At 36.9% G+C, this 24,106-nt stretch overlaps 5 protein-coding genes and 1 pseudogene across 5 annotated transcripts in view; 5 read left to right on the top strand and 1 right to left on the bottom strand.

Annotated features, from left to right (window-relative positions):
• LOC148913454 (neurotrimin-like) overlaps window positions 1-5,676 on the top strand; it is a 6,208-nt gene extending 532 nt beyond the window's left edge. The window contains exons 2-4 of the mRNA XM_089032776.1: window positions 1-80; window positions 3,189-3,566; window positions 5,360-5,676. The exon at window positions 1-80 is cut by the window's left edge and continues 5 nt beyond it. Coding sequence (XP_088888902.1) covers window positions 1-80; window positions 3,189-3,566; window positions 5,360-5,676 — 775 coding nt within the window. The remainder of the gene's footprint in view (window positions 81-3,188; window positions 3,567-5,359) is intronic.
• Window positions 5,677-7,038: 1,362 nt separating this feature from the next.
• Window positions 7,039-9,627, top strand: LOC148913453 (uncharacterized). Its single transcript, XM_089030095.1, has 4 exons — window positions 7,039-7,335; window positions 7,536-7,729; window positions 7,858-8,021; window positions 8,213-9,627. The coding sequence occupies exons 1-4, from the start codon at window positions 7,320-7,322 to the stop codon at window positions 9,393-9,395; spliced, it is 1,557 nt and encodes a 518-aa protein (XP_088886221.1). The 5' UTR covers window positions 7,039-7,319; the 3' UTR covers window positions 9,396-9,627.
• Window positions 9,628-9,686: 59 nt separating this feature from the next.
• On the bottom strand, window positions 9,687-11,853 carry LOC148913452 (uncharacterized). The gene is made up of 3 exons (XM_089030092.1): window positions 11,563-11,853; window positions 11,137-11,362; window positions 9,687-11,054 (listed from the first exon to the last, which is right to left on the bottom strand). The coding sequence occupies exons 2-3, from the start codon at window positions 11,360-11,362 to the stop codon at window positions 9,718-9,720; spliced, it is 1,563 nt and encodes a 520-aa protein (XP_088886218.1). The 5' UTR covers window positions 11,563-11,853; the 3' UTR covers window positions 9,687-9,717.
• A 596-nt stretch (window positions 11,854-12,449) lies between these two features.
• On the top strand, window positions 12,450-15,428 carry LOC116289688 (neural cell adhesion molecule 1-like). The gene is made up of 5 exons (XM_089032729.1): window positions 12,450-12,732; window positions 12,912-13,233; window positions 13,392-13,720; window positions 14,953-14,994; window positions 15,343-15,428. The coding sequence occupies exons 1-3, from the start codon at window positions 12,499-12,501 to the stop codon at window positions 13,709-13,711; spliced, it is 876 nt and encodes a 291-aa protein (XP_088888855.1). The 5' UTR covers window positions 12,450-12,498; the 3' UTR covers window positions 13,712-13,720; window positions 14,953-14,994; window positions 15,343-15,428.
• Window positions 15,429-16,423: 995 nt separating this feature from the next.
• On the top strand, window positions 16,424-17,911 carry LOC148913451 (uncharacterized protein KIAA1958-like; annotated as a pseudogene).
• A 4,230-nt stretch (window positions 17,912-22,141) lies between these two features.
• Window positions 22,142-23,790, top strand: LOC148913450 (uncharacterized). Its single transcript, XM_089032669.1, has 3 exons — window positions 22,142-22,536; window positions 22,636-22,904; window positions 23,562-23,790. The coding sequence occupies exons 1-3, from the start codon at window positions 22,142-22,144 to the stop codon at window positions 23,726-23,728; spliced, it is 831 nt and encodes a 276-aa protein (XP_088888795.1). The 3' UTR covers window positions 23,729-23,790.
• The last annotated feature ends 316 nt before the right edge of the window (window positions 23,791-24,106 follow it).

The following is a 24,106-nucleotide window of genomic DNA, read 5'->3' as shown; positions in this document are numbered from 1 at the left end:
AGGTCAGTTTGTTATGTTGAAAGTTACTAGTTTCCCCATAGGAAGCCAAACCAAGGTGCTTGTATTTTTTGGAAAGAAATGTATGTCGAACTGTAATTTCGTAAGAAGATCTAAAGTAAGTTTTGCCGTTAGGTTACCAGTTTTGGCGTGTGCTTTCCTGCCGTCCTCTATAAGCAATTTGGAGCAAATCCAACGAGATTTAGTTATTTACGGGCCTACTTATATCAATATTTATTTAGTTATTTAGTTATTTAGCATATATTCCTTTGAATAAGTTCCAAGATTGGGCTTCATGTGGTTTTCCATTAATACAATAATGGCTTTAACAGTGTGTGCTGTGTCCTTCCAGTTTATGCTTTTAAACGAATTGGGCAACATGACAGTCGGTAACCGGAAGAAATCGACAATTTATTCCCTCAGAGACTACTTATACTACACGGCTAAATCAAGTGGATTTTCTATAAAAATTATTTCTTTTTCTGTAAACAAGAACCTGTTGGCAGGAGTAGACTGAGATGGATTTTAAAATATGACTGCATTATATAGTAGTGATCTAGAGAACTGACGAAACATGTCTACATCAAAAATATGATTTTTATTCATGGGAATTCTGATCAAATTTCATTCCAGGGCCTTAGCCACCAACTTTTGATTGGCTCGTTTTCAAGGGAAGGGGGAGGATCACACACACATATTGCGGATTTTCCGCCAAATTAATGACATCGATATCACGTGAGAAGTGTTTATTCATTTTTCTTCTAATAATTTTTTTAAATCTTTTTTTTTTCAATGATTTTCCTTTTTTCTTTTTTTCTTTTTTATTATTATTTTAATAATAATATCATCTGGATCACTAGTGATCTTGGCTGCACTCTCTGATCGGGTACTTTGTACACTGATTGGTTATCCAGTTCCCACTTGAATATCCATTCCGACTAAGAACTACTAATAACAATCTACCACCCTTGCAAATGTACTGATCTATATATGTACGATCGTTAAGAATAGGAATAAAGGAGGAAAAAAAAAAACAAGAAGATGACTAGAGTGTCGGTCGGAGATCTTAAATGGGAGATACATGTATGGCGAGACCAAACTGAATTTTTGTGTTTGTATGTTTTCTGGCTAAAACAGACAAAAATCACATTTCTATTCAAAAGATAATGCTTCACATTCCATTTTCAAAATAAACCACGTTGCTTGGCTGTGTTTATATTTCTTTTTGCATCGTGTTACTCAGGCCCCGTCCACACTATGCCACATAAATTTTATTCCGAATTTTTATTTATTCGGTTAGGTCTACCGTCCACACTAGTCCGGGCGAATCCGGAACAATTCTTCAGCGAAAACGATTTTCTTCGAATACGATCTCCAGAGTGCAACAATTTGAAAACGCCGGCTAGCCGTATTATTGTGGACGGAGAACATTTCGTACCCGAATTTTTTTTCGAATACGATGACGTCATGATTGTCATGGGAACATGGCGGGAAGGCTACAAATTCACATCCCGCGGGCTCAATTTCAGCTTCGATGCACATGCTCAGATGTGCAATTACGCGTTTTTGCCGCCTCTGATCGGACTAGTGTGGACGCGAAACATTCTATCCGTTTTCATTTTGCAGCGTGTTACTCATCAGTTTTAGATTTCAGATTTCAGATCTACGACCGACAATTTTTTTTGAAATAGATGTATACATATATATGATATGTTTCAACTATAAATCAAAGCACGCTGAATCGGCTCGATATGTTTTATTCGACACGTCCTCCAATGTATGTTGTCTGCGATTATTATTGCCATATTTCGTCAAAATAAAACGATTGAACGATACAAGATTATCCATCTAATTAAGGACGTTCATGGGCATTGTTCGCGCGCATTCTTTCAAAGCATGAATTTAGTGAGCGCACGCTCATGGCGATGACTACATTCCAATGTTTTGATAAGCAAAATATTATAAAAACGTCTTTGATCTCTTATAGCTCTAAATCGAAGTCGGGCACCAACTTTTCTTTTCGTTTTTTGAAAGTACTCGGTAATACCTAACTTTAGAGGAAAAATAAAAAGGGTCTGATGATGGGGTCAAATCGAAATTACATATTTTTTTGTATAATTGGAATATAATTTCACGTAACGCGAAGGCTTCAAGTCCACACTTATAGCCCAATAACATTTTATTTTTCTAATTTTCAGCACAAATTTGATATTCCAAACTAGTTATTTATCTATTTTCTAATCTTCTGTGAAAAATGGAGACGATCAATTCATTTTTTCAGTAAAATATTATTAATTTTTGACAGCTTTCCATGTTTACGTTGTTCGCGTGTTTTACCGTAAAAAGGAGTTGCTATTCCACTTCAGACGGCTAAACGAAGTCGGGGAACCCCACTTTTTATTTATTCATTTTTACTTCTAGTATGATGGTCTTTCATTGTGCAACATTTAAAAACATCGGATTCTTTTTGCCTGTGAACGTCCGTTAAGCAATTGAGGTTCCCCGTGGAAATAATATAATATAGTTATTTATTATATAATTACCAATGAAATATCTATTTTTCTCTATTTCGAAAAATTGATATCTTCACACGCGAAAATAACACCATTGCGATGGCTATTCAAAAATACACGGAAAGAATTGCCTGAAAAAGCCAAAACATACTTCATTGATAATTATATGATAAACAGAATATTACATGGGCGCTTAATTGGAGATACGCAATTTATCTTCTCGTGTTGAAAATCTCTTTTCGACACTCGAAGATAAATTTCGTATCTCCAAGCGCCCATGTAATATCCTCTATTTAAAACGATTGCACCGACAAGGGTTTTCCCTGATATCTAGAATATGATCTAGAAAAGCAGGGCTTTCTTATCGACTACAGGGGCGTGGCCAGGATTTTTCGGAGGGGGTCCCCGAAACAAAAAATCTGTTATTTTATTTGCGCCTTCAAAGCATTTCTTTTTCTTATTTAATTATCACTAACTTTAATTTTGATACAATCTCTTATTATCTTTATAAATATTATCTTTATTTCATAATCATTACGGGCAGCCTTTAATTGGACTTTAGTGTTTTGGGTCTACTTCTGAACTGATTATACAGATAATTCAACTTGTGGATAGCACCTCGAATCAGGAAATAGATATTGATACAAGCTAAGTTTAAAATAAACGTTCCTTTTTCAGACGCATCAGCTCGCTTTACTAATTTCCCTCCCAGTGTGTTGTACGTATCTAGTGGAGGAACAGCCAGGTTTGTATGGGACTACCATGTAGACAACAGATTGTGGGAATTTAAAAGTGAATCACCAACATGGTCGTTCATCAACCAGGCAACAAACAGTGAGAGTATAATCGGTGTTGACGACAGGCAAACCAATAACTGGAGTTTTGTCATCAAAACCGCAACTTGTCCACCAAGATTACTGAATCGAGTAAGCAGAGAGGCCGCAGCTACTCTGGTCATTTATGGGGTGACTAATGCTGATAATGGGATATATAAATGTAGGCTGGAGCTTAAAGCAGGTAACCCTATAGAACACCAAGTACAACTAGTAGTCACAGGTAAATTTAAGAAATTGACATCAGATTTTTGTTTCTGTCCTCTTATTGACGATTAATTGCCTCATCACATTGTCAAAGTAGTGTGGATCCACGAGGCGTAGCCGTAACGGAAAGAGCGCGCGGTCGTTGACGTCAGCTTTATCTGTCTGTCCTCTTATTGATTATGAAAAAAATAACCAATCAGCGCGCGAGAAAATTGTAAGTTATTGTAAAAAAGCTAATTAACATGATAGGACATTCAGTTTCTGGGCTTGTATCATATACATATCCTGGGCTGCAATAAATATCAAAATTGGTAAATTTAAAATGTAAGTTTTAATTAAAGAATAGATATAATCCTAACAATAATAATCAGATAAAGACATTATATATATTTATCATGCAAATGATTATAAATTGGTTGACGTATTGATGGGTTGCAAGCATTCCTAAGAGAGTTAAAGACAAAAACATGGCGGCCATTGTGGTACCGTTAACAATGGATGCTAATGAGAAATGTTTTGTTAAATGGTACCAACATGGCCGCGATGGCGTAACGTGCAAACGAAGAATACATTTTATTAAAAAGAGACAGACATATAACGATAAATGTCACTGAATATCTCTGTGGATAATGGAAGCGAAGTTCTAAACTTTCGTGACACTTGCTTCGATTTCCAGGAGAAAGTATCTGAGAATATTCGCTTTCATATCGAAAAAGAGTTTTGTTTGCTAAAAAAACTGTTTGATTGTTGTTTTTTGTTGTTGTTGTTGTTGTTTTGTTTTGTTTTTGTTTTGTTTGTTTTTGTTTTGTTTGTTTTTTTGTTATTTATTTTTGTTTTGTTTTTTGTTTTTGTTTGTTTGTTTGTTTTTTGTTTTGTTTGTTGTTTTGTTTTGTTTTTGTTTTTTGTTTTAAGTTACATCGCACTCTATTATTATTTTCAATACCCAAAGAATTATCTCTGAAAATTTGGTTAAGAAAAAGTATTGCGTGGTTGATGCAAAACGTCTATAATAATGAAACCTACGTACGATAATATACTTCAAGCCATAGACAATGCCCTTATATATTTTATGTACCACAGGAAATTTTAGAAATAGGGAGGAAAGAGAAAGTTATAAAGATAGGAGAGTTAAAACACTTATGTGCTATATAACATCAGAAACTCACAAGGGGATTGAAACGCATTACAGCCATACATTTCTTTTGTACGATGCTAAGCAATATAACACTTTCTTTCTTGTCGAATTTCTTTCGGTAAATTATCACGTGTCAATATTTGAAGAATTCTCCTTTGAAAGTCTAGTAATTTAGCGAGAAATGTGATATGTAGCGGAAGTGGCCATCTTGAAATCAAAGTCATAATTCCAAATATGGTATCAAAACTTTTAATCTGCATATCAGAATATGTCGGACCATGGTTATTACACACTTCAACTCCCTTATAAGTGTCAGCTAACACCTAGCTAACCCATATCTGGATCCACTATCAATTCACAGGAGAAACTGCAACCATTTTTCGCCCCTTTTCCTCTACTGTTCATTGCGGCGGGCCCCTCTAAATTGGAGGCCCTTTGGTAGTGGTGCTAGATGATCAAAACCATGGATCCTTCCCTAATAGCACCGTGTAAAGCTATCCTGGCAAAGCGCCTCATGTTTGGAAAGTTTCCTGTCCATTCCGCGTTAAGCTGCCACAATTTAGCTTTCAACGGTTTCCCAATAACCTTCAAGACCTGATTTCGTCTTATTTTTTTAAGAGGCTGTGTACATAAGAAACGAAAATGAAAATCATATATGATTATTTCTATTTCAGTGCGCCCGACATTTCTATCTAGTCTCCCAAACAACACATATCATATTATCGAGGGAGAGGATTTAAAGATAAACTGCACTGCTATTGGTTCACCAACACCGAACATCACATGGGTGAATATCACAGATGGTAGTGTTCTTACCAAGAGCCAAAGATCAGGAAGTGCTGTACTGCATATAGATAACATTAAACGATACCATGCTGGGGTATATGAGTGCCAGGCCAAGAACAACCCAAACGAGGCTGCAACCACTACAAGGACAAGTGTAACAGTCTACTGTGAGTATGTACCAAGTGGCTGTGTATTTAATTTATAGCGGAGCTCCCATACTTAAGAAAAAATGGTAAACCATCCAGTTGATTTTTCATGGTTTGGCTGACGTCACCTCCGTCCGTCCGTCCGGGCGTGTACACAACACAGGAATCCCGCTTGATATCAAAGCAAAACTACTCACAAATGCGGCTCTCAATAGCCTGCGTTACATCCGGAATTTTCTTCGTAAATACCGTCGCAGGCTAGCTCTCAAATTCACAGAAAAAATCGCTTTAGGACAAGTTATAGACCAAAAACAATTTAAAAAACACTTTCATGTAGTCAAAGATGGATCAAGAAGTGTTTTCAAGAATTCAGGTGTGTGTTTTTTAGCAAACAATCGTATAAATATATCTTTTTTGACAAGCATTTCGGGTCGATTGCCGAAAGAAATCCGTTGAACTGGTGTACAGTGAGCTCCAAGTACGGGTCAGAACAAGCGAGGTAGTATGTGAATACAGGCACATTTCATGGCTTAAAGACGCGAAGACTAATCTCTAATGCGACTTTCTCGGTTCTATAGGGATGTGAGAGAAGGCTCATGACTAAAATTTGGCGCTGGAAAGAAAATTCGAAGACGTACGAGGTTTCAAAGACCCGTGATGGTTCGCTTTTGGGACTCGAGTTTCCAACCTTCTCTTATTTCTTACTGGTGGGGGAAAAAATCTTAAAACGGGCTAAATTCAAAAAATAACCACGCAGTTCAAAAGAAGTGCTATTTCTCAATGATCGGGTAAAATTTCGAGGCCTTATTTAACGTTTCAATGATTTTATTGAAATTTTTGATGAACCTCCATACATTCCTTATAGCAGGACACCACAGAAACCAAGCTTGGGCTACCTGTGATTTCACTAAACTTGATATTGTATTGAATTATCTGTAGTTAGCTTTCGTTTTTCTTTAAGTAAAAGAGATTCAAAGCCTAAAACTGTCGGCCTTGGAAAACTTTTTGTCGAAGAATCTTCCAAGAACAAAAGTAGCCCCTGGGGGTGGTGGTAAGTTGTGTACAAAATTCCTATGTGGGAGAGTATACTCGCGCAAAAAAACAAAAAACAAAAAACAAAAAACAAAAAACAAAAAACAAAAAACAAAAAACAAAAAGCGATGTAGTGCATTTTGATTCGATTTCACTGCATGGTTTTTATTATGGGAGAAATTATCATCATTTCGAATAAAAAATCATTGAAGATTTTTTCCCCGATCTTATTTTTACCTTTCAGTTTCATTCAAATTGTTCTCCCTGTGACTTCCGTATCGGGAGCTCCGCTTTTAGGCAGTGCCTAAATATATATATTAGAGATTGTTAACTTACGATTATTTTACATTGAGATCGATCATGCAGAACCAAGCGTGAAAATTTGTAATAGGCCCTTTGCAGCTAGTGGTCACGTGCTTGGATACCGCTTAGCAACACAAAACTGGAGAGCAAGCCTTCCAGTAAACAAAAGTTGTAATAGGTCAAGCACGCGTGGTTTTATACGATAGTTTCATCGTTCAAAACGCTTAATCCTTTTGCCCTATCTACAAACACAGTAAGATAATCTTAAATTCTCTCCTTTGGACTCGATTTTTGGTTCGAAGTAACGATATTCTTCGCGTTATCGCGAAAAAATTGTCACCGCCGGCCCGCTCGACGGCTGAAAAACATGGCGACTTCGCAAGGTATGTACTTCAAAACTCTCCTTTTTTTTGGTTTCTTTTCAATTATTGGACTTCTAAAATCTCTAAAATAACAGTTTAGATTGTGAATGGTGATCGATTGTAATTGGACGGCATTTTAATGGACGATTTGTTTATTTTTTGTGAGAGTGATTCCACGTCTAAAGTCAAGACTAACCCATGTTTACATATATTCGCTGTAGATGTTAGAACTCCCGACGAGCCATCACATACCAAGAAAAATTCTTCGTACCATTGTTGTGTTCCCTTGTGTAACGGAGATTCTCGATATCATCCTGATTTAAAGTTTCACCGCTTACCAGGCCGTGCAAGGGATGAGCAATTGAAAAAGGAATGGCTGGTGAAGATACGAAGAGATGTGGGCCCACACTTCAAGGTATATAGGAATCTAACAATATCAATGCACAATACGAATTGCCTGTGGATCTTTAAAAAACTGTAATGAAGATAAAAATAGTTGAATACAGTTACATTGTTATTAAAAGGACATTTGATTTATAATAGGTTAACAAAAGTACCAGAGTGTGCTCAAAACACTTCACTGAGGGAGATTACAATCCTCCCACTGATTCTGGACGTCAGTTGCTAAAAAGAGAAGCTGTACCATCAATCTTTGACTGGTCAACCAAATCCAAAGCAAGAAGAAAGATAATTCGACAAGTAGATAGGTAATGAATATCACATATTTCTACTTCAATACATTTCATTTAGACTTGACTGATGGAATTGTACTTGATGTTTATTTTGGTTTAAACCAAAATAATTTTATAATTTTAATAATTTAGTCTTTTATAATTTTTTATTTAGTGTGAACTGAGTGTGAACTGAGTGTCATCATAATTTCAAAACCTTTTTACAGAGACACTCAGACAGATGAAAGTGATGACAATGAAGATAATAGTCCCAGCACTTCTACAACCTTCAGCATGGATGACCTACAAGCACAAGTCCAGTCACTCAGAGCACAGTTCCAAGATGCACAAAAGCAACTTGAACAAAGTAGAAATGAAACTGCAGCTGCCCTCACTGAAATAAAAAGGGTTAAAGTTGAAGCTGCAAAAGAAATTGAGGACATTAAGAGGCAAGCTGCAGAACAATTAGCACTTAATAAATTTGGGCTTGAGAGATTTGGCACAGACAATGAGATCATAAGATTTTATACAGGTTTCCCATCCTATTTACATATTCAGTTCTTTTTTAAGTTTTTGCAGCCATGTGCTGCACAAATGACATATTGTTATGCCTCTGGAGAAAGAGAAAGTAGACCAGACTCAAGAAATATGCTTCTTGTGGATGAATTGTTTATGTTTTGTGTACGCCTCAAACTAGGTCTATTCGGACAGGATTTAGCTCATAGGTTCCGAATACATAAATCGTCAGTTTGCAGGAAATTGATCACATGGACTAATTTTTTGTATTTTCTTCTTGGTAGTCAAGTGATCTGGCCTTCAAGGCAAGATGTTGATAGGTTTATGCCAGAAGGTTTTAAAAAGCTTTATGCAAGCACACGTGTCATTTTAGATTGTACAGAGATTTTTGTTCAAACACCTACCTCCCTACTACTTCAGTCGCAGCTTTATTCTAGTTATAAGAGTAATACTACACTCAAGGGTTTGATAGGCATTACCCCTAATGGAGCTATTAGCTTCGTTTCTAGCCTTTACACAGGGGGGATTAGTGATAAGGAAATCACAAGGTGCAGCGGCATTCTAGATTTGTTAGAACCTGGTGATTCAGTCATGGCAGACAAAGGGTTTGACATTGAAGATTTACTTAGGGAGAAGCGGGTAGAGTTAAATATTCCTCCGTTTCTTGAAAGTCAGGAACAATTCTCTGCCGCAGATGTTCAAAAAACAAAGACACTAGCAAGTCTTAGAATTCATGTCGAGAGGGCAATAAGAAGAGTCAAAGAGTACCACTTTTTTGATTCAGATGTGCCATTGTCCACTTTAGGTTCAGTCAATCAGTTATATACTGTAGCCTGCCTCCTTACAAATTTTCAAGGCCCACTTATTTTATCCAATGGTAATAATGAGGCATAGTGTCTGTAAGAAGTTGGTGAATGTATGATTAATGTGGCTTACATAACCCATTAGATAATCTTTAATGCAGGTTGGTTTATCATGTGTCTTGGATTGCTTTTTGTAACTATTTCAATTTGTTTGTAAATGAAAACTCAAAAAAAAAAACTAATGAACAAACACAAAATCTAAATAGCACAAATAAATATAATACTAATATGATATAAATATAATAAAAAATAAATTAAGATTATGAATTGATTTGTCATTAATAAAAATAATATAATATTTGTTATAAGAAATCTGGCCATGGTTTGAGAACAACAACAAAAATCTTAGTGTATTAATGTAAATAGTAATTGAAGAAAAAACTATCAACTTTGTCCTTTGCTTGCTGGAAAAACACTGAATCAAAATTAATTCTAGAGCAAACAAACAAATTTTCGTCAATGTAACTGAAAAAATCACACCATTCTAATCCTGTGAGTCCAAGCTGGCACTGGATCTGGTAATAATAAATGTCTGTTGTTTTCAGTTTGTACTGGTTAGTGTTCTGGTCCTTGGTGAGATACCTCACATTGTCAAATGATGTTTCCCCCTCTTTAACGACCTTTATTTCTAACAAGCCAAAGGGATTCTGACCATTATTTACGGCATCAAGGTCATAAACTTTCCTGTCTGGGCTACAACCTAGCCATGGGCACTTTGGGTGGACAATCAGCCCAGATGGGAAGAGGTTTACTCTTCCACCCTTTGCATTGCTAGCATAGACCATGGCAGCATGTGGTTCAAGTTCAATGCCTCTTCTCATTGCTGCAGTTTGTACAAATCTGGTGGGGTTTAGCTGATTGACAAGGGTGTCAAAATGTGACACCCGGCGAGCGACAATGCCAAATTTGCTTGCTGTTACCCTTTTTTTTCTGAGCAGGTGCCATACATCACTCTGACTTTGAGTGACTGTTTGCTGCTGCACTCTCAGTGATGACTCTGTTGTCACAGACAATGTTCCAAATATAGATTGTTGACGACTGTCAAGACAGATTGACACATTGTTATTAAATCTGTCCTCTGCACTTGAGAGGGGAAGCTCTGGGAAAGAAGTGCAAGTAAAATCATTTATGATGTAGTCAGTTGACATCTTTTGTTGATATGACAGGACACAGCCTTTTGGGACATTTCCAAACTTGCTCTGTACAAATGGGATATTGCCAAGTTGATCTTGATTGGGCAGAATGGTTGTAAAGAGAGGATAAGGTGGTTGGAAGCCGTTAAAGTGCTCTTTTGTGAGGGTAGGATACTGGGTAGATGGGGAATACAAATTACTCTTGATATATCTACTGTACGAAGCGCCAAGTTGGGGTTTTTTCACTAGCACGTCTTGTATTTCTTTTTGTGCGATTTTGGATCCTCTAGGTATGCTCCAACGCTGCTTCATGCTGGTACATGTTAGCTCATCAGGCAATGTCCGATGTCCCAGTTGCTTAAGAAGGGCTAAATAGTAAAGAAGCCCGATCACATGATGGCAGTATCCACCTGCCCCGGCTACACATGAGCACAGCCCAGACAGCAATGTCAAATTGTTGTTCTGGACTGACACCTCTAAAATGTGCGGTGGTTCAGACTTCCTCATTGAGCGGTAACACTTGCATTTAACTCTCACGCACTGGTCGGTATATATCACTAAAAAATTGGAAAAATTAGTGTGAATTGTCTGCCATTCATATCATAATGAAATAGAAAAAACATTTTGGCTATCAAGTACCTTTAACGTCATGTAAATAGCCTGGTTCCGCCATAAATTTGTACGCTTTCGAAGTGCTTGTGCAGCCAGACTTCTCTATAGCGTAGCTCCCTACATCATCGAAGGTGAGGGAAGGAAAGATAGAGATGTCTTGAGTTTCTACTTCATCTAAAACAAAAATAAATATAAAAATATCAGTACGAAGAATTTTTCTTGGTATGTGATGGCTCGTCGGGAGTTCTAACATCTACAGCGAATATATGTAAACATGGGTTAGTCTTGACTTTAGACGTGGAATCACTCTCACAAAAAATAAACAAATCGTCCATTAAAATGCCGTCCAATTACAATCGATCACCATTCACAATCTAAACTGTTATTTTAGAGATTTTAGAAGTCCAATAATTGAAAAGAAACCAAAAAAAAGGAGAGTTTTGAAGTACATACCTTGCGAAGTCGCCATGTTTTTCAGCCGTCGAGCGGGCCGGCGGTGACAATTTTTTCGCGATAACGCGAAGAATATCGTTACTTCGAACCAAAAATCGAGTCCAAAGGAGAGAATTTAAGATTATCTTACTGTGTTTGTAGATAGGGCAAAAGGATTAAGCGTTTTGAACGATGAAACTATCGTATAAAACCACGCGTGCTTGACCTATTACAACTTTTGTTTACTGGAAGGCTTGCTCTCCAGTTTTGTGTTGCTAAGCGGTATCCAAGCACGTGACCACTAGCTGCAAAGGGCCTATTAACAAGCATTTTTCATATTTATCACTTCGTTTTAAAGTGCTACTACGACGAAAATCGCTCAAACTTGGATTCAGCTGAAACTTCCTAAAAATACTCTTTAAAGGTCCAATAATCACCGTATGAAGTGTTTTCTCGATATTCAGTACGAAAGTATGATATTTTTACGATTATTTTTTGGGGTCTGTGACGTCATACACTCAACATCAAACATTGCTACATATATTTCTTTGTATATAAATCCTTAATTTATTTTATTCCTATGAAGCCCAAAGGGTGGCTAATGTGCTTATTTCACATTACTTGTGACTATAATTTATATTTTGGGGTGTTTGGGTATTTCTTTCTCCCTTTACTACTGATATTTTGATCATAAACTACAAAGAAATGTATGGAGCGATGTTCGATGTTGAGTGTATGACGTCACAGACTCCAAAAAATAATCGTAAAAATATCATACTTTCGTCCTGAATATCGAGAAAACACTTCATACAGTGATTATTGGACCTTTAAAGAGTGTTCTTAGGAAGTTTCAGCTGAATCCAAGTTTGAGCGATTTTCGTCGTAGTAGCACTTTAAGATAAGCCAGTCATTCGCACATTGATTTATACAAAGAGTCGGCATTCTTGGAGTGGCAACATGATGACACTCAAGTGCGTTGTAGATGGATTTCCCCAACCACACGTCACGTGGTACAAACCCAGTAGTCAACAAATATCATGTGGTGTCAAGACTTTAACTGAAGGTAGTCAAGTGACAGTAAGAACAACAGAGTGCGGTGAAGACTATGGATTTTACAAATGTCAAGCTGTAAATATTGCCGGCAAAGATGAGCACTTTATTAGGGTTTCACAGCTATGTAAGTGTGGAAATGTGTGAACATTATTAGGGAACGTATTCTATAAATGAATGTTTAAAGTAGTGGAAGTATAAACATTTATAACTGAAAGACACAACATTGAACTAAAGAAATTTTTCACCATTCAAATGCAACTATTCACTTCAGGTGGAATCAATACTGAAAATGTTGAGTTTATTTAGATAGGGGTTAGGTGCATTTTAAAGCTTGTGCATTTCATTTCAATTGTATATTAGTTCCACCAGGCCCTCCTAAATTCACGATACTAGACCATGATATCCAAGCATCATCAGTGACTGTAAGGTGGACCAAACCTGGTTATGATGGTGGAAGTCCTGTTATTGATTACAAAGTACAAATCAACACAATCCCGCCACAAGAAAAGGTGACAACAAGCACCCATACCTTTTTCTATGGCCTGACAAAGAATACAAGTTACACTATTAAAGTTGCCGCGATAAATGTCGTCGGTTCTGGGAATATCTCTGAAGTGACTATAACAACAAAAAAGCAAGGTGCGTATATATTTTTATAGTTGATTTGTATATCAAGAATCAATGTTTGATTGAGTATATAGATTTATCGTGTTTGGTAAGTAAATCTAATTTAGTCGTTTATTCTGTTCGGAAAAATCTTGTGACTCGAGAACTTATGAACTAAGTTTCTTTTGAAGGTAGACCAACTATCCCAAAGCTGATGATAGTGCTGTACACCAGCAGAGACTCCAAACTGTCAGTGGTACTGCGGTGGACAATGCCTAATGACAATGGGGGAAGAATAACAAAATATACTATTTACATGAAAGAGGTCCAAACGCAATGGGAAAAAATTGCTGACATCTTTGATCCATCTCAACTGCAATATACAGCGACGAATAATATCGTTGATGGAAAGTCATACGTGTTTATGGTTACTGCATGGAACAAGTATGGAGAAAGTGCGAGGGATGACGCAAGCGTCAAGACTGTAATACCACAGAGGACAGAGCAATAATGGAAACTGGTGAGCATAATTAATGAAAGAATATAGTATTTGAACGATTGCAGTGCTCTTGGCTTGGTAAATAGCGTCCATGTATGACAATAATAACACTTAAGGAATGGATCATAAGTAGCGTGCATCCATAACTCGATGGACGCACAGCTACTTATGATCCCTTGCTTAAGTGTTATTATTGTCAAGTCCACAAACAAGAAATAAATACAAATTATAGACTGTATTATTTGATCATGCCCTAAATTCTCCTTACACACCTTGAGTGAATGAAAAGCACAAAGGCGCCAAAAACAGAAAAACAGTCGTTTTGAAAATGGCAGCTTTTTACACAGAAGATTGTTATGACTAAAATAATGGCAAAAATTTAGCTTACAAGTGAATCAAAGATGTCCAAAACTACGGAGAAAGTGATTTTCAACTGTAAGAAGTACATTTCAAATGTTGACATATCTTAGTACAGTAATGCCCGAGAAAATCAGTGAAAAACAAAGTGGCTGTCTTTGTTGTTGTTGACGATGTTCAAGTTTGTTATCGTACAATGACTTAGCAATGGAAATAATCTCGTACACGGATCAAAACTAACTGACTGAACTGGATTAATTTTCTCTGGGTAGTACGCTTTGTCGGCTTTCCCTCCCATGTAGAGCTTCAGAAAGTACTTCACTGCAGTTGTGAAGCTGCGAAGTAGATGGTGAGCAAGATATTTATAGTTAATTACTTTGGAAATACTTTTGTTGAATAAATACACGATAACAATATTTTTGTATTTATTTAATCATTGCTTAAAATCCTTTGAATGTAGACACCGACCGATTTGTGGTTTGCTTTGTCTTTTTGGAGTGATGCTCTGACACAATCTTGTCCAGCTCACTGTTTGAAAGTGATGCAAATCTTGACGTATTATTACTAGGCTGATCAAATGACAACTCTATACTAAATGTCGGAGATTGATGAGTATTTTCGCTAGTTTTTTTCAATCATTTTCAGTTATCTTTTCTAGATAAATTGTCAACAAAGAGATGCAAAAAGTTTTTTTTTCCGCCGAAGCTAAAAAAAGCTGACGTGAGCGTGCAACCCATGGGCAAATAGTTCATGCTTTTCAACCAATCAGATCGCGCAGATTTACTTGACTATATTATAATTGATAATGATGCATGATTATTATTGTTGCATAGCGTTTGATGAAAGCTGGATAAAAACGGCAATCTTTATTAATCTTAAAGTGAATTTGATTTCAGGCACTAGAATAAATGGCAATAAAATTGAAAAATCGAAATATGGTAAGAATGCTTACGAGGATAAAAAAAAAAAAAAAAATAGAACAAACGGATTCAAAATGAACTAAAAAACTAAAAAAAAAAAAATGAAAATTACAATAGAAATAGAGAAAAAAGGGAAAAACTTGTAAGAAAAAAGAAACAGAAAAAAGACACAAAACAGTAAGAGAAAACAAAACCGAACAAAACATTGCAAAAATAAGAAAAATTAATTAAAAAGAAGGAAAAGGAAAAGATAAGAGGAAGAAAAAAACATAACAAATGAAAATAAAAATAATTAAAGAAAATACTTAGAAAGAAAGAAAATAGTGCCAAACAACATAATATGTACTTTCGTAATCTTCTCAACAGACACAGTTGTTGGGGTCATCACGTCTCTCCTTGTTCTCTCTCTTTGTCTTAATGTACTTCTATTTGTATTCTTATGGAGAAAGGCCAATAAAAGAGGTGAGTTATTGTGTTGTTTGGTTATTGAAATAAATATGGGTCTTAAACTCAAAGCCTTTACATTGCAATGTCGTTAATTGTTATCATTATTGTTTGCTATGAAAACGAGTTAAGGTACCATAGGACTATGCGACCGATGTTAAAATACCTAATAACGCACTAACTATTCATCTATTGGCTATACATTTTTCAAATTTCAACCATGAGAATTACTTTTTGATCAATCTAGTCAGTTTTTAAGAGTTCGAGTTTTACAATTTTTGAAAGCTCTTTTTCAAGAATATCCTGGAACGGAGGATTTCAATCGATTTTGCTGAAACTCTGCAGAACGACCAACATTTCATCTCAAAAACGGTAACTCAGTTTTTTGATATCTTGTCTTATTTTATGACTTATTCGCGAAAGAGGTAAAAACCACCTCAATCAACTTTGGACACATACTTATCTAAAATCTGAGACACCTTTTTGGAGATCAAACTGTGCTCTTTACGATGAATTGTTTACAAGTCAAAAAAATTCCCGTCATATCAGTCGGGAAGGTCCCCTGGTATTTTAAAGGATGGTTGGTAGCCCTTTTTTGATTATTAATTGGTCATAATCTTTTTACAGTAACAAATGATCAAGGCAATACAACAAGGTATGTTAACAATATAAGCGAAATAGATAAGACTTATTTTACCTCATGACTGCGGCTTATTTGGATCTCCTCCGTTAATACCCAAAAGTTTAAACTTATACCCGAAACTATTACCATGCTATTGAAATGGGAAAACATACCTTATTTCATACGTACTAAGATTTATCCACGATAAAAAGCCCGCGTAAAATTCGTACCAAATATGCATTCAACCAATCAGAAAAGAGAACGACTATTTTTCACTCTCGTTCGTCCAATCAGAAGCTGAACGATTGTGCTTCATTTTGGCATCCGAAATATCAATCAAAAGATACTCAGCGAGCGCGAGTTTGCACTTGAATGACAAACATGGCGGAGGAAATGCCGAGATTTGCCCTCTTAGAAGGAACGGTAGACGACTTTATCTATGAACAAGAAAACGAAAACACACAAGCTAAAACCAACAGAGATGTAAAATTGCTTAAAGTATTTCTTCAATCCAAGAAAGAGCACAGGGAAGTTGAAAACATTCCTCCAGCTGAGCTCAATGAGTTGCTGAGCGAGTTCATACTTACCGTTCGTATAGTAGAGGGAAAAAATTCTGAGCCAACGTCCCTCCGAGGCATGATTGCTAGCTTTGAAAGATTTTTAAAGCGCAAAAACTACCAAGTCAGTATTATCAACGATTTGGCATTTGAAAAAACCCGTAAAACCCTGCAGTCTAAGCAAAAAGAGCTAAAGAAACGAGGCAAAGGTAATAAGCCAAATGCATCAGTGGCATTGACAGAAGATGAGATGAAAGTCCTCTATGAAAAAGGTCTCCTTGGAATTTCAAGTCCTGAGGCGCTTCTTAACTCTCTTTGGCTGAACAATACTCTTCATTTCGGACTTCGTGGGATTCAGGAACATCACAGTATGTGCTGAGGCGATGTGACTTTGAACAAAACAGCGGGTGGCGTCGAGTATCTAGAATACAACGAAAGGCAAACGAAAACACGTACCGGCGCAAACGCAACTGATGTCAGGCCGTTTCCACCAAAAATGTTCGCCACGGATGGCAGTGAAAAAGATCCCGTCAAAGTTTACAAACTGTTTGCACAGAAAAGGCCCGGTAATACGAAAGAACGAGTCCTTTTTATTTGGCCGTAAATAACGTTAAAGTCAGAAGCGCTTCCTCAAGCAAACTTTGGTTCAAAAGCAACAAGGTGGGTGTAAACAAACTGGGCGGGTTGATGAAAGAGATGGCAGAAAAAGCTGGCATAGAAAATCCTAAACTTAGAAATCATAGTGGAAGAAAAACTATGGTTCAAACATTAAGCGACAACGGAGTTCCACCGGCCCATATAGCACAGCTTTCCGGCCACAGAAATCTAAAAAGTATAGAAAATTACAGTTCGCTTTCTACAAAACAACAACAATCCATGTCGAATATGCTGGCAAATATATCCAACGAAAAAGTTTTGAGCCTGCCAAACGCAACTTCCGTCCAAAATCCAATTGAAAATGCTGGATTTAGTTCCCTAGCACAGCCTCAGCAATCTAGCAGCAATACAGGTCAACAGTCAGTAGCATTATTTAGTGGAGCCGTTATCCAAGGAGGACAGTTTTCAATCACAATAAACACTCTGAATCAATCGCCAACCATACCATCCCAAGAAATCCGTCCACAGAAAAGAATTCGTGTATTATATAGCAGTTCTGATGAAGATTAAATTGAACAAATTGAATTGTAAATTGATTCTACTTTGTGTCTGTTATTTTTACATCAAGATTTAAGCTAGCTTTTAGTCTGTTGTAAACAAGTTTTCACTTGAAGCTCGTATATAGACTTCATTTTCAAACTTGAGAAATTATAATTTCAAGGACACTTCATAAATAAATTAAATTAATCTATATTTATCTATTTATTTATATATAGATATTTACTTTATTTCATTTGTTTGCTTCATTCGTTTTTCTAATTAAATTGTTAAACAGAAATTGTCGTATTTTTTGTATAATGTCAGTGTGTGTTATTGCACTCGAATGGCTTCCTGCCTGCGGCGCGGCCGTAGATGCACGTACATAAAAACCCAGAAAATCTTAGTATGTATGAAATAAAAAAATTACACCACGAAAAGTGCCTGAACGATTTTTATTCACTCGTTGCTACGCACCAAAAAACTCACTCGTTCGCTGCGCTCACTCGTTCGTTTTTTGGTGCTGCGCAACTCGTGAATAAAAATCGTTCGTGGCACTTTCCGTGGAGTAATCTCTATTTACCGTCCGTATCAGATCGTCTATTTTGGACAACCCTCTATTTGTTTGTCAATTGCGTTACTTCGCTTGAATGTGCATTACGCAAGCACGTTCCATATGTCAATCAATGCTTATAAAAATAGTCAATTGCGAAAATTCGGTCGATTTACAATAGCGCTGTCAATCACCAAAACTCGGTCAATTACAAAACTCTGTCAATAACAACAAGCCTATATCGCTTCGAAAGCGATGATGTTTCGGCCCGTTATCTATTTATTGTGTGGCATTGCTGAATAAAGAATTTTGGTCTTGCTGTGGTAAATGATTGGGTCTCCTGTATTTTGAAAATAATAGGCAAAAGCGATCTCTCGCGGTACGCTTTCACGCTGCAAAGTCTTACGCAAATTTCGATGGAAACATTTGTTATAAAATTCTCTTGATTTTAGTGGTTCTTGCTTTGAAACATCGGGAAAACAGGGCAACGTACATACATATAACGTTTCGCCGAACGAATGAGAGATCCAATAATAGATATAAACAATGATTGAGTATCGCAGAGAGCAGAGTACAAAAGGCAAAATATTTTGGCACATGAGCATTACAGTACGCGCTATGTTGAATGTAGGATACTTTTTAAACCTTCATTCTGCTCTTTGACATTTATGGTAAATGTATTTAGCTCTTATATCGTAGCTTGAAGAAAATGCGAAAGTCTCAATTCGAACGAAAAGATACAAAGCTTGTCTTTGACCAGTGCGCCGTCCACCAATCTACTCAAAATTTATATCTTTTGGTGCTTCAAAAATTTACATCTTTTGGTGCTTCAAAAATTTACATCTTTTGGTGCTTCAAAAATATTACCGAATCCAAGAAATTATACTTTATATCAGAGTATTAATAAATGAAAACTGATGATTTCAGACTTCTATCTTTAAAGTTCTAAAGTATGCATTGTTTGTTTATAGGACCTAGTTTAAATAATAGCTGATACCAAAAACATGTCCTCAGATGTGCACGAAGCTACAACATATCGGAAGCTTGCTTCACAAAATATATATGCATCAACTGTTAGTTACATAGATAAACTATGGCGCGCGGAATGGTTCAAAATTGTCATCTCGATGTAATTGAATATTTGTTTGTCAATTGCGTTACTTCGCTTGAATGTGTACACTTATCTGTGCATTGCATTACACAAGCACGTTCCATATGTTTTTTTTGTCAATCAATGCTTATAAAAATAGTCAATTATACCTTTTATGTATAAGACATATGTCTCATGTCTGGTTTTGACCAACTTTGTGAAGTTCGTGATAGAATTTAATGAGAGCTCAGGAAACAAAAGCCATTGTTTGGCGAGTAAATTAAATAATGGTATATCAACGTCTTTATCTCTTATCGCCTACCCGAGTGAGACAAAGGATATATTACATAGATATCGATGAAATATGAAGGCAGTCATGACAACAGTGATATCTTCACATGTGACGGATATGATACCTTCACTGTGTAGAATGTACGAAAGTTTAGGACACCGGATAAGTCCTCGTATTTCGCTCATCGATATCTATATAATAAACAGAACATTACATGACCACTTGGAGATACAAATTTTATCTTCTCGTGTTGGATATCTCTCAGTCGTTCGCTGCGCTCACTCGTGAGAGATACCATCAACACTTGAAGATAAAATTCGTATCTCCGCGCGCCCATGTAATATCCTCTATGTCAAATAAAGGAGACGACTAATGGATTTTTTAACCTTTATTTCAAGAACAAGACAGCGTAAACTACAAAATATTTAGTGCGTATTAATGATGAAGGTCATTTGCAAAACAGAACTGACTTTTTTATCGTGGCAGACTCATAAACATTGTTCCCTTTGTGAATGAGGGTTTCAGTGTGAGAGAATCAGAAAAAAAAAAAACCACCAAAAATTCACCCACTACAACTTATGACTGAAACCGGTATTTCAATATATTGAAGCTGTTGTTTAATACGTATTTTGTAAGAAACGCAATCTCCGATTACTCAAAGAAGCGCAGCAATGTATAACGATAGGGAGAAAAGCACGAGGGTGTCTCCAACGTTCAGAAATGCAGCGATACGTTTTAAAGAATCCTATGGCGTGTTCCACTTTAATCCGACAGCTAGTGAGCTCCCTGTTTATCTCCTGTAGTCTTGGGTTTCCATTGACTTGGGCTCTTCTTTTAGGTTTAATCAGAGCAGGATGGGGAGGATAACCGTTGTCAGAAATAATATGGCAGCCAGCAGGTAGATCATCGGTGTTACATTTGGTGAGCAGGCATCATGTTGAATCCATTAGTGTCGTTGAGATGTCCGGGGAATCTAAAAATGTAGGGAATATAAAACTCAGTAATAAATCTAAAGCAAAACCTGGACGCATAGGCTGGCTTCACACCCACCGGACGAATTTTTAATCGTTCATTTTTATGATATTTCAGCAATAAATATCATTTCCAAGTTTACCAAAATAAAACAGTAGTAAGTACTTACGCAGCCGAACAATGAACTATCATCCCATCTGGAGTAACGATGATTTGGCTTGACATGAAGTGTTTCTTTTTGTCGCCTCTATAAAACATTGCCTGTCGTTGAGATGGTCGCCATATTGGATGAGTCGTTGCATCAATTATCCCAACACAGGACGGAAATTTTTTCCAGTGCCCCAGCTAACCTCTCCACTCTGCTAAAGCTGGCCAAACGACTCGTCGCGAATATTTCTCAAGTAGAAGAGAAACTATTTCTTGTATTGTTTTGCTTACATATGTAATGTCCACTTTAAATATCATGGCCAGGGTTTGCATTCTAAGATATCTTCTCAGCCAAATAAACACTAGGAGGAGTCTGTTTGTAATATTTAATCTTTGAACTCGTATCCTGCGACGGACTCTGTTGCAACGGTATGTCCTGTCGTGCAATATTATTGACATTCGCATGTCCACAACGACCTCACCAAATGTCTGAAGTGTCTCGCCAGTTAGATACCAGAATTTAATGGGAAAGCTAGCAATGTAATGGTAATAGTCACGGCCTCCATTAGGTTCTGCGATTCCTGTAAGGCCAAGTCGATCAATGACATCATTTGTTTTACACATGTCCAAAACGCGAATAATACATATCAAGACGAAGAAGATTTGACTGAAAAGATGTAACGGGAAAGCTGGGAAGTCATTCCCGGCATCTCGAAGCTTCAAAAATTGGAGGAGAACAAAGTAAGCAAGAATGAAGAACGTTGGCAAAACCGGAGGCGGCATCTTGTTTAGAGCGGTTGTTGAGAATTAGCTTTTCAGAAGATACAGCGTAGTATTCACGAGATTATATGCAATTCTGCTATCGTGTGTGCCAAAAATGCATGTAAGAGCATTGTATCGTGCTTGATGACAATAGCGTGAATCTACAATCAAGTAATTTCTCGGCTTCGGATATTTAACCTTGGCAAAAAATAATTAGCACATTATATTGTTCAAAGGTTATAATGTAGTTTTTGAACAAGTTGTCACCTCGTGCATGAAGCTCGCTTTAATGCATGACACAAGAAGGGACGAGAAATAGTGCGAAAAAGATCTGATGCTGACGCAGGTAAGACTTTGTCAAAGGAGGTTCATATTTTGTAATGACACCATAATAGGGGGTGTAATTGTTTACACAGCTTTTAGGATATGATTGAGCAGATTTGTCTTTGCATTTCTCTGTTTTGTGCAATATATGAAAGAAACTACACATTTTTTTCAAGTGTAAGTCTGAGAGGCTCAAAGGTATGTTCACACTTAATTCTGTATAAATACAGCCTGGAGTTCATGTGTGTGGTTGAAATTTCTTGGCTCCATGGAGGGAAGAAACATATTTCTCGAAGCTGCTTTTGCGGGAGAGCCTGTAGTGAATCCAGAAGACCAAGGAGACAAAGAGTTGGAAAGGCTGGAAAGGATTTTCTTTACGCCAAAAACCAGGCAAAAGCGAAAAGCAGACCGCGATAAAGGCAAGTCTAGCAAATCTGAAATAAAATCCAAAAACAGAAACCTCGAGCTACAGCTGGTAAGGGAAGCAGTGAGCAAAGTTGGATGTCTTCCCAAACGAGTACTTAGTTACGTTGAGCTTATGGCCGACCAGCTCGGTCCTGTCGAAAAGGCCTACTATACAAACATTGGCAAGGGAACAGGGCCAACTAAACAGACGGCACTTAGGCGAATAGGAAGAAAAATAAAAGAATGGCAAGTCTCAGGGTAATTTCTTGATATACCAATTGATCATTCTGACTATAAATTCTTATTACTTTTAATATTAATGTAGCTAATGAACTTGGTTTTTCCTTACTTTTTTAGCAACGACAAACCATCAGTAAAAGACCCGGAGGATGTATACGAGAGTAGTTGTAGTGAAGAATCTTCGCCGATGGACATCAAAAACGATGTAAAGTGTACCTCGAAAAGAAAAGCAGACTATGGAGGGGACGGCCTTTATCTTGTTGGGGAAGATGAAAAAAGTAAAGCCTCTGATGCCAGAAAGTACACGGAGACCACAACCAAAACGGAACGTTCAAGATTTCTTAGTGAATTTGAAGAGGATGACTTGATTGCAGAGGAGGAAAAAGGTGAGATGCTATCCATCAGTTTCATTGCCGTCATCGATATTATGTTCTTACGTAAGGCTTCAGAATAAGCACGAGGGAGTACGGCTGTTTTGAGTAATTTTCGGGTTGGGGTTGTGGGTCAGACCTAAAGTTATTTTTTATATATTCTTGCCTACATCATCTAAGGCTGAGTGAAAAGATTTAAGGCTGAATTATAAATTTTGGATCCATACCATAGTTGACAAGTTGAAACTTCGGGGTTATAATAATTTCGGGTAATGGCTAGTTCGCACGTAACACTCGTCGGGTATCTTTTCGGGTGTACAAACTGGAGTTTTTCGGCGTTTCCTGGTATCTTTTAGGGTATCGAAGTAAGACTCCTATCGATATCCCTTTTTTGCACTTTAAAATTAGTTTAGCCGCTATAACTGACTCATCATCAAACGCACAATTTAACAGCCATTTTGTAATTTTTATGTTTGTATTTCCTATGGGTTAACATTCTCCCGAAATCATTTTCTATATGCTGAGTAGATTTCCTGAGTAGTAGAGTTTTGAAGCTTTTTACGAGCATATCCAATGTTTAATTTGTAGCCCCAATACAACGACTCAACCCGCATTCATCGCACGCGGTGTTATTCATTTAAACGTGGAGTATTCTTGTCCCTATTCTTACAGCTGGAAAGGGAACAGAGAAGAAGGAAAAGAAGAAAAAGAAGAAAGATCAACTAGATGAGCTTATGGCAATGATGCCTACAATGACGGAGGCTGTAACCAAGGCGGCAAAGGCACATGAAAAAGCCGTTTCAAAGTGGCAAGGGTTGTCGATCTCTGACTCGGATTAGCGAGTTGGATGACACTATATATTGACGTGTTATTGTTCACAATAAAGTTTTTCTGTTCTCTTTGTTAGCCTGGCGTAATGTCATTTTAAGTGTTCCTATTTTCCTCACTATTTATTTCTAACATTAGAGTTCACGCACTAAACCCGTGAAACAAATACTAACTTTAAACAATATAAAACTATGATTAAACAAAAGAAACAAAATATTCGGTATGAATTAGTACTAATTAGCACTATTCATTGTTCACGGGTTTAGTGCGTGCACACTATCATCGATGATAATTTTATTATCCATGACTTAGTAATTTGCTAACTGGAGCCTTTATCCGCCAACGGGGGCTGCCTTGATCCCTTGGAACTTTAAGCTGAGAAACCTTAG

Source organism: Actinia tenebrosa, unplaced genomic scaffold (genome assembly GCF_029948245.1).
Source record: "Actinia tenebrosa isolate PJP-AT-01 unplaced genomic scaffold, QUT_ActTen_1.0 PGA_scaffold0__85_contigs__length_37466705, whole genome shotgun sequence".
In the NCBI taxonomy this organism is placed as follows: domain Eukaryota; kingdom Metazoa; phylum Cnidaria; class Anthozoa; order Actiniaria; family Actiniidae; genus Actinia; species Actinia tenebrosa.
The sequence above is the reverse complement of the archived record's forward strand: the minus strand, read 5'-3'. Positions and strand labels throughout refer to the sequence as shown.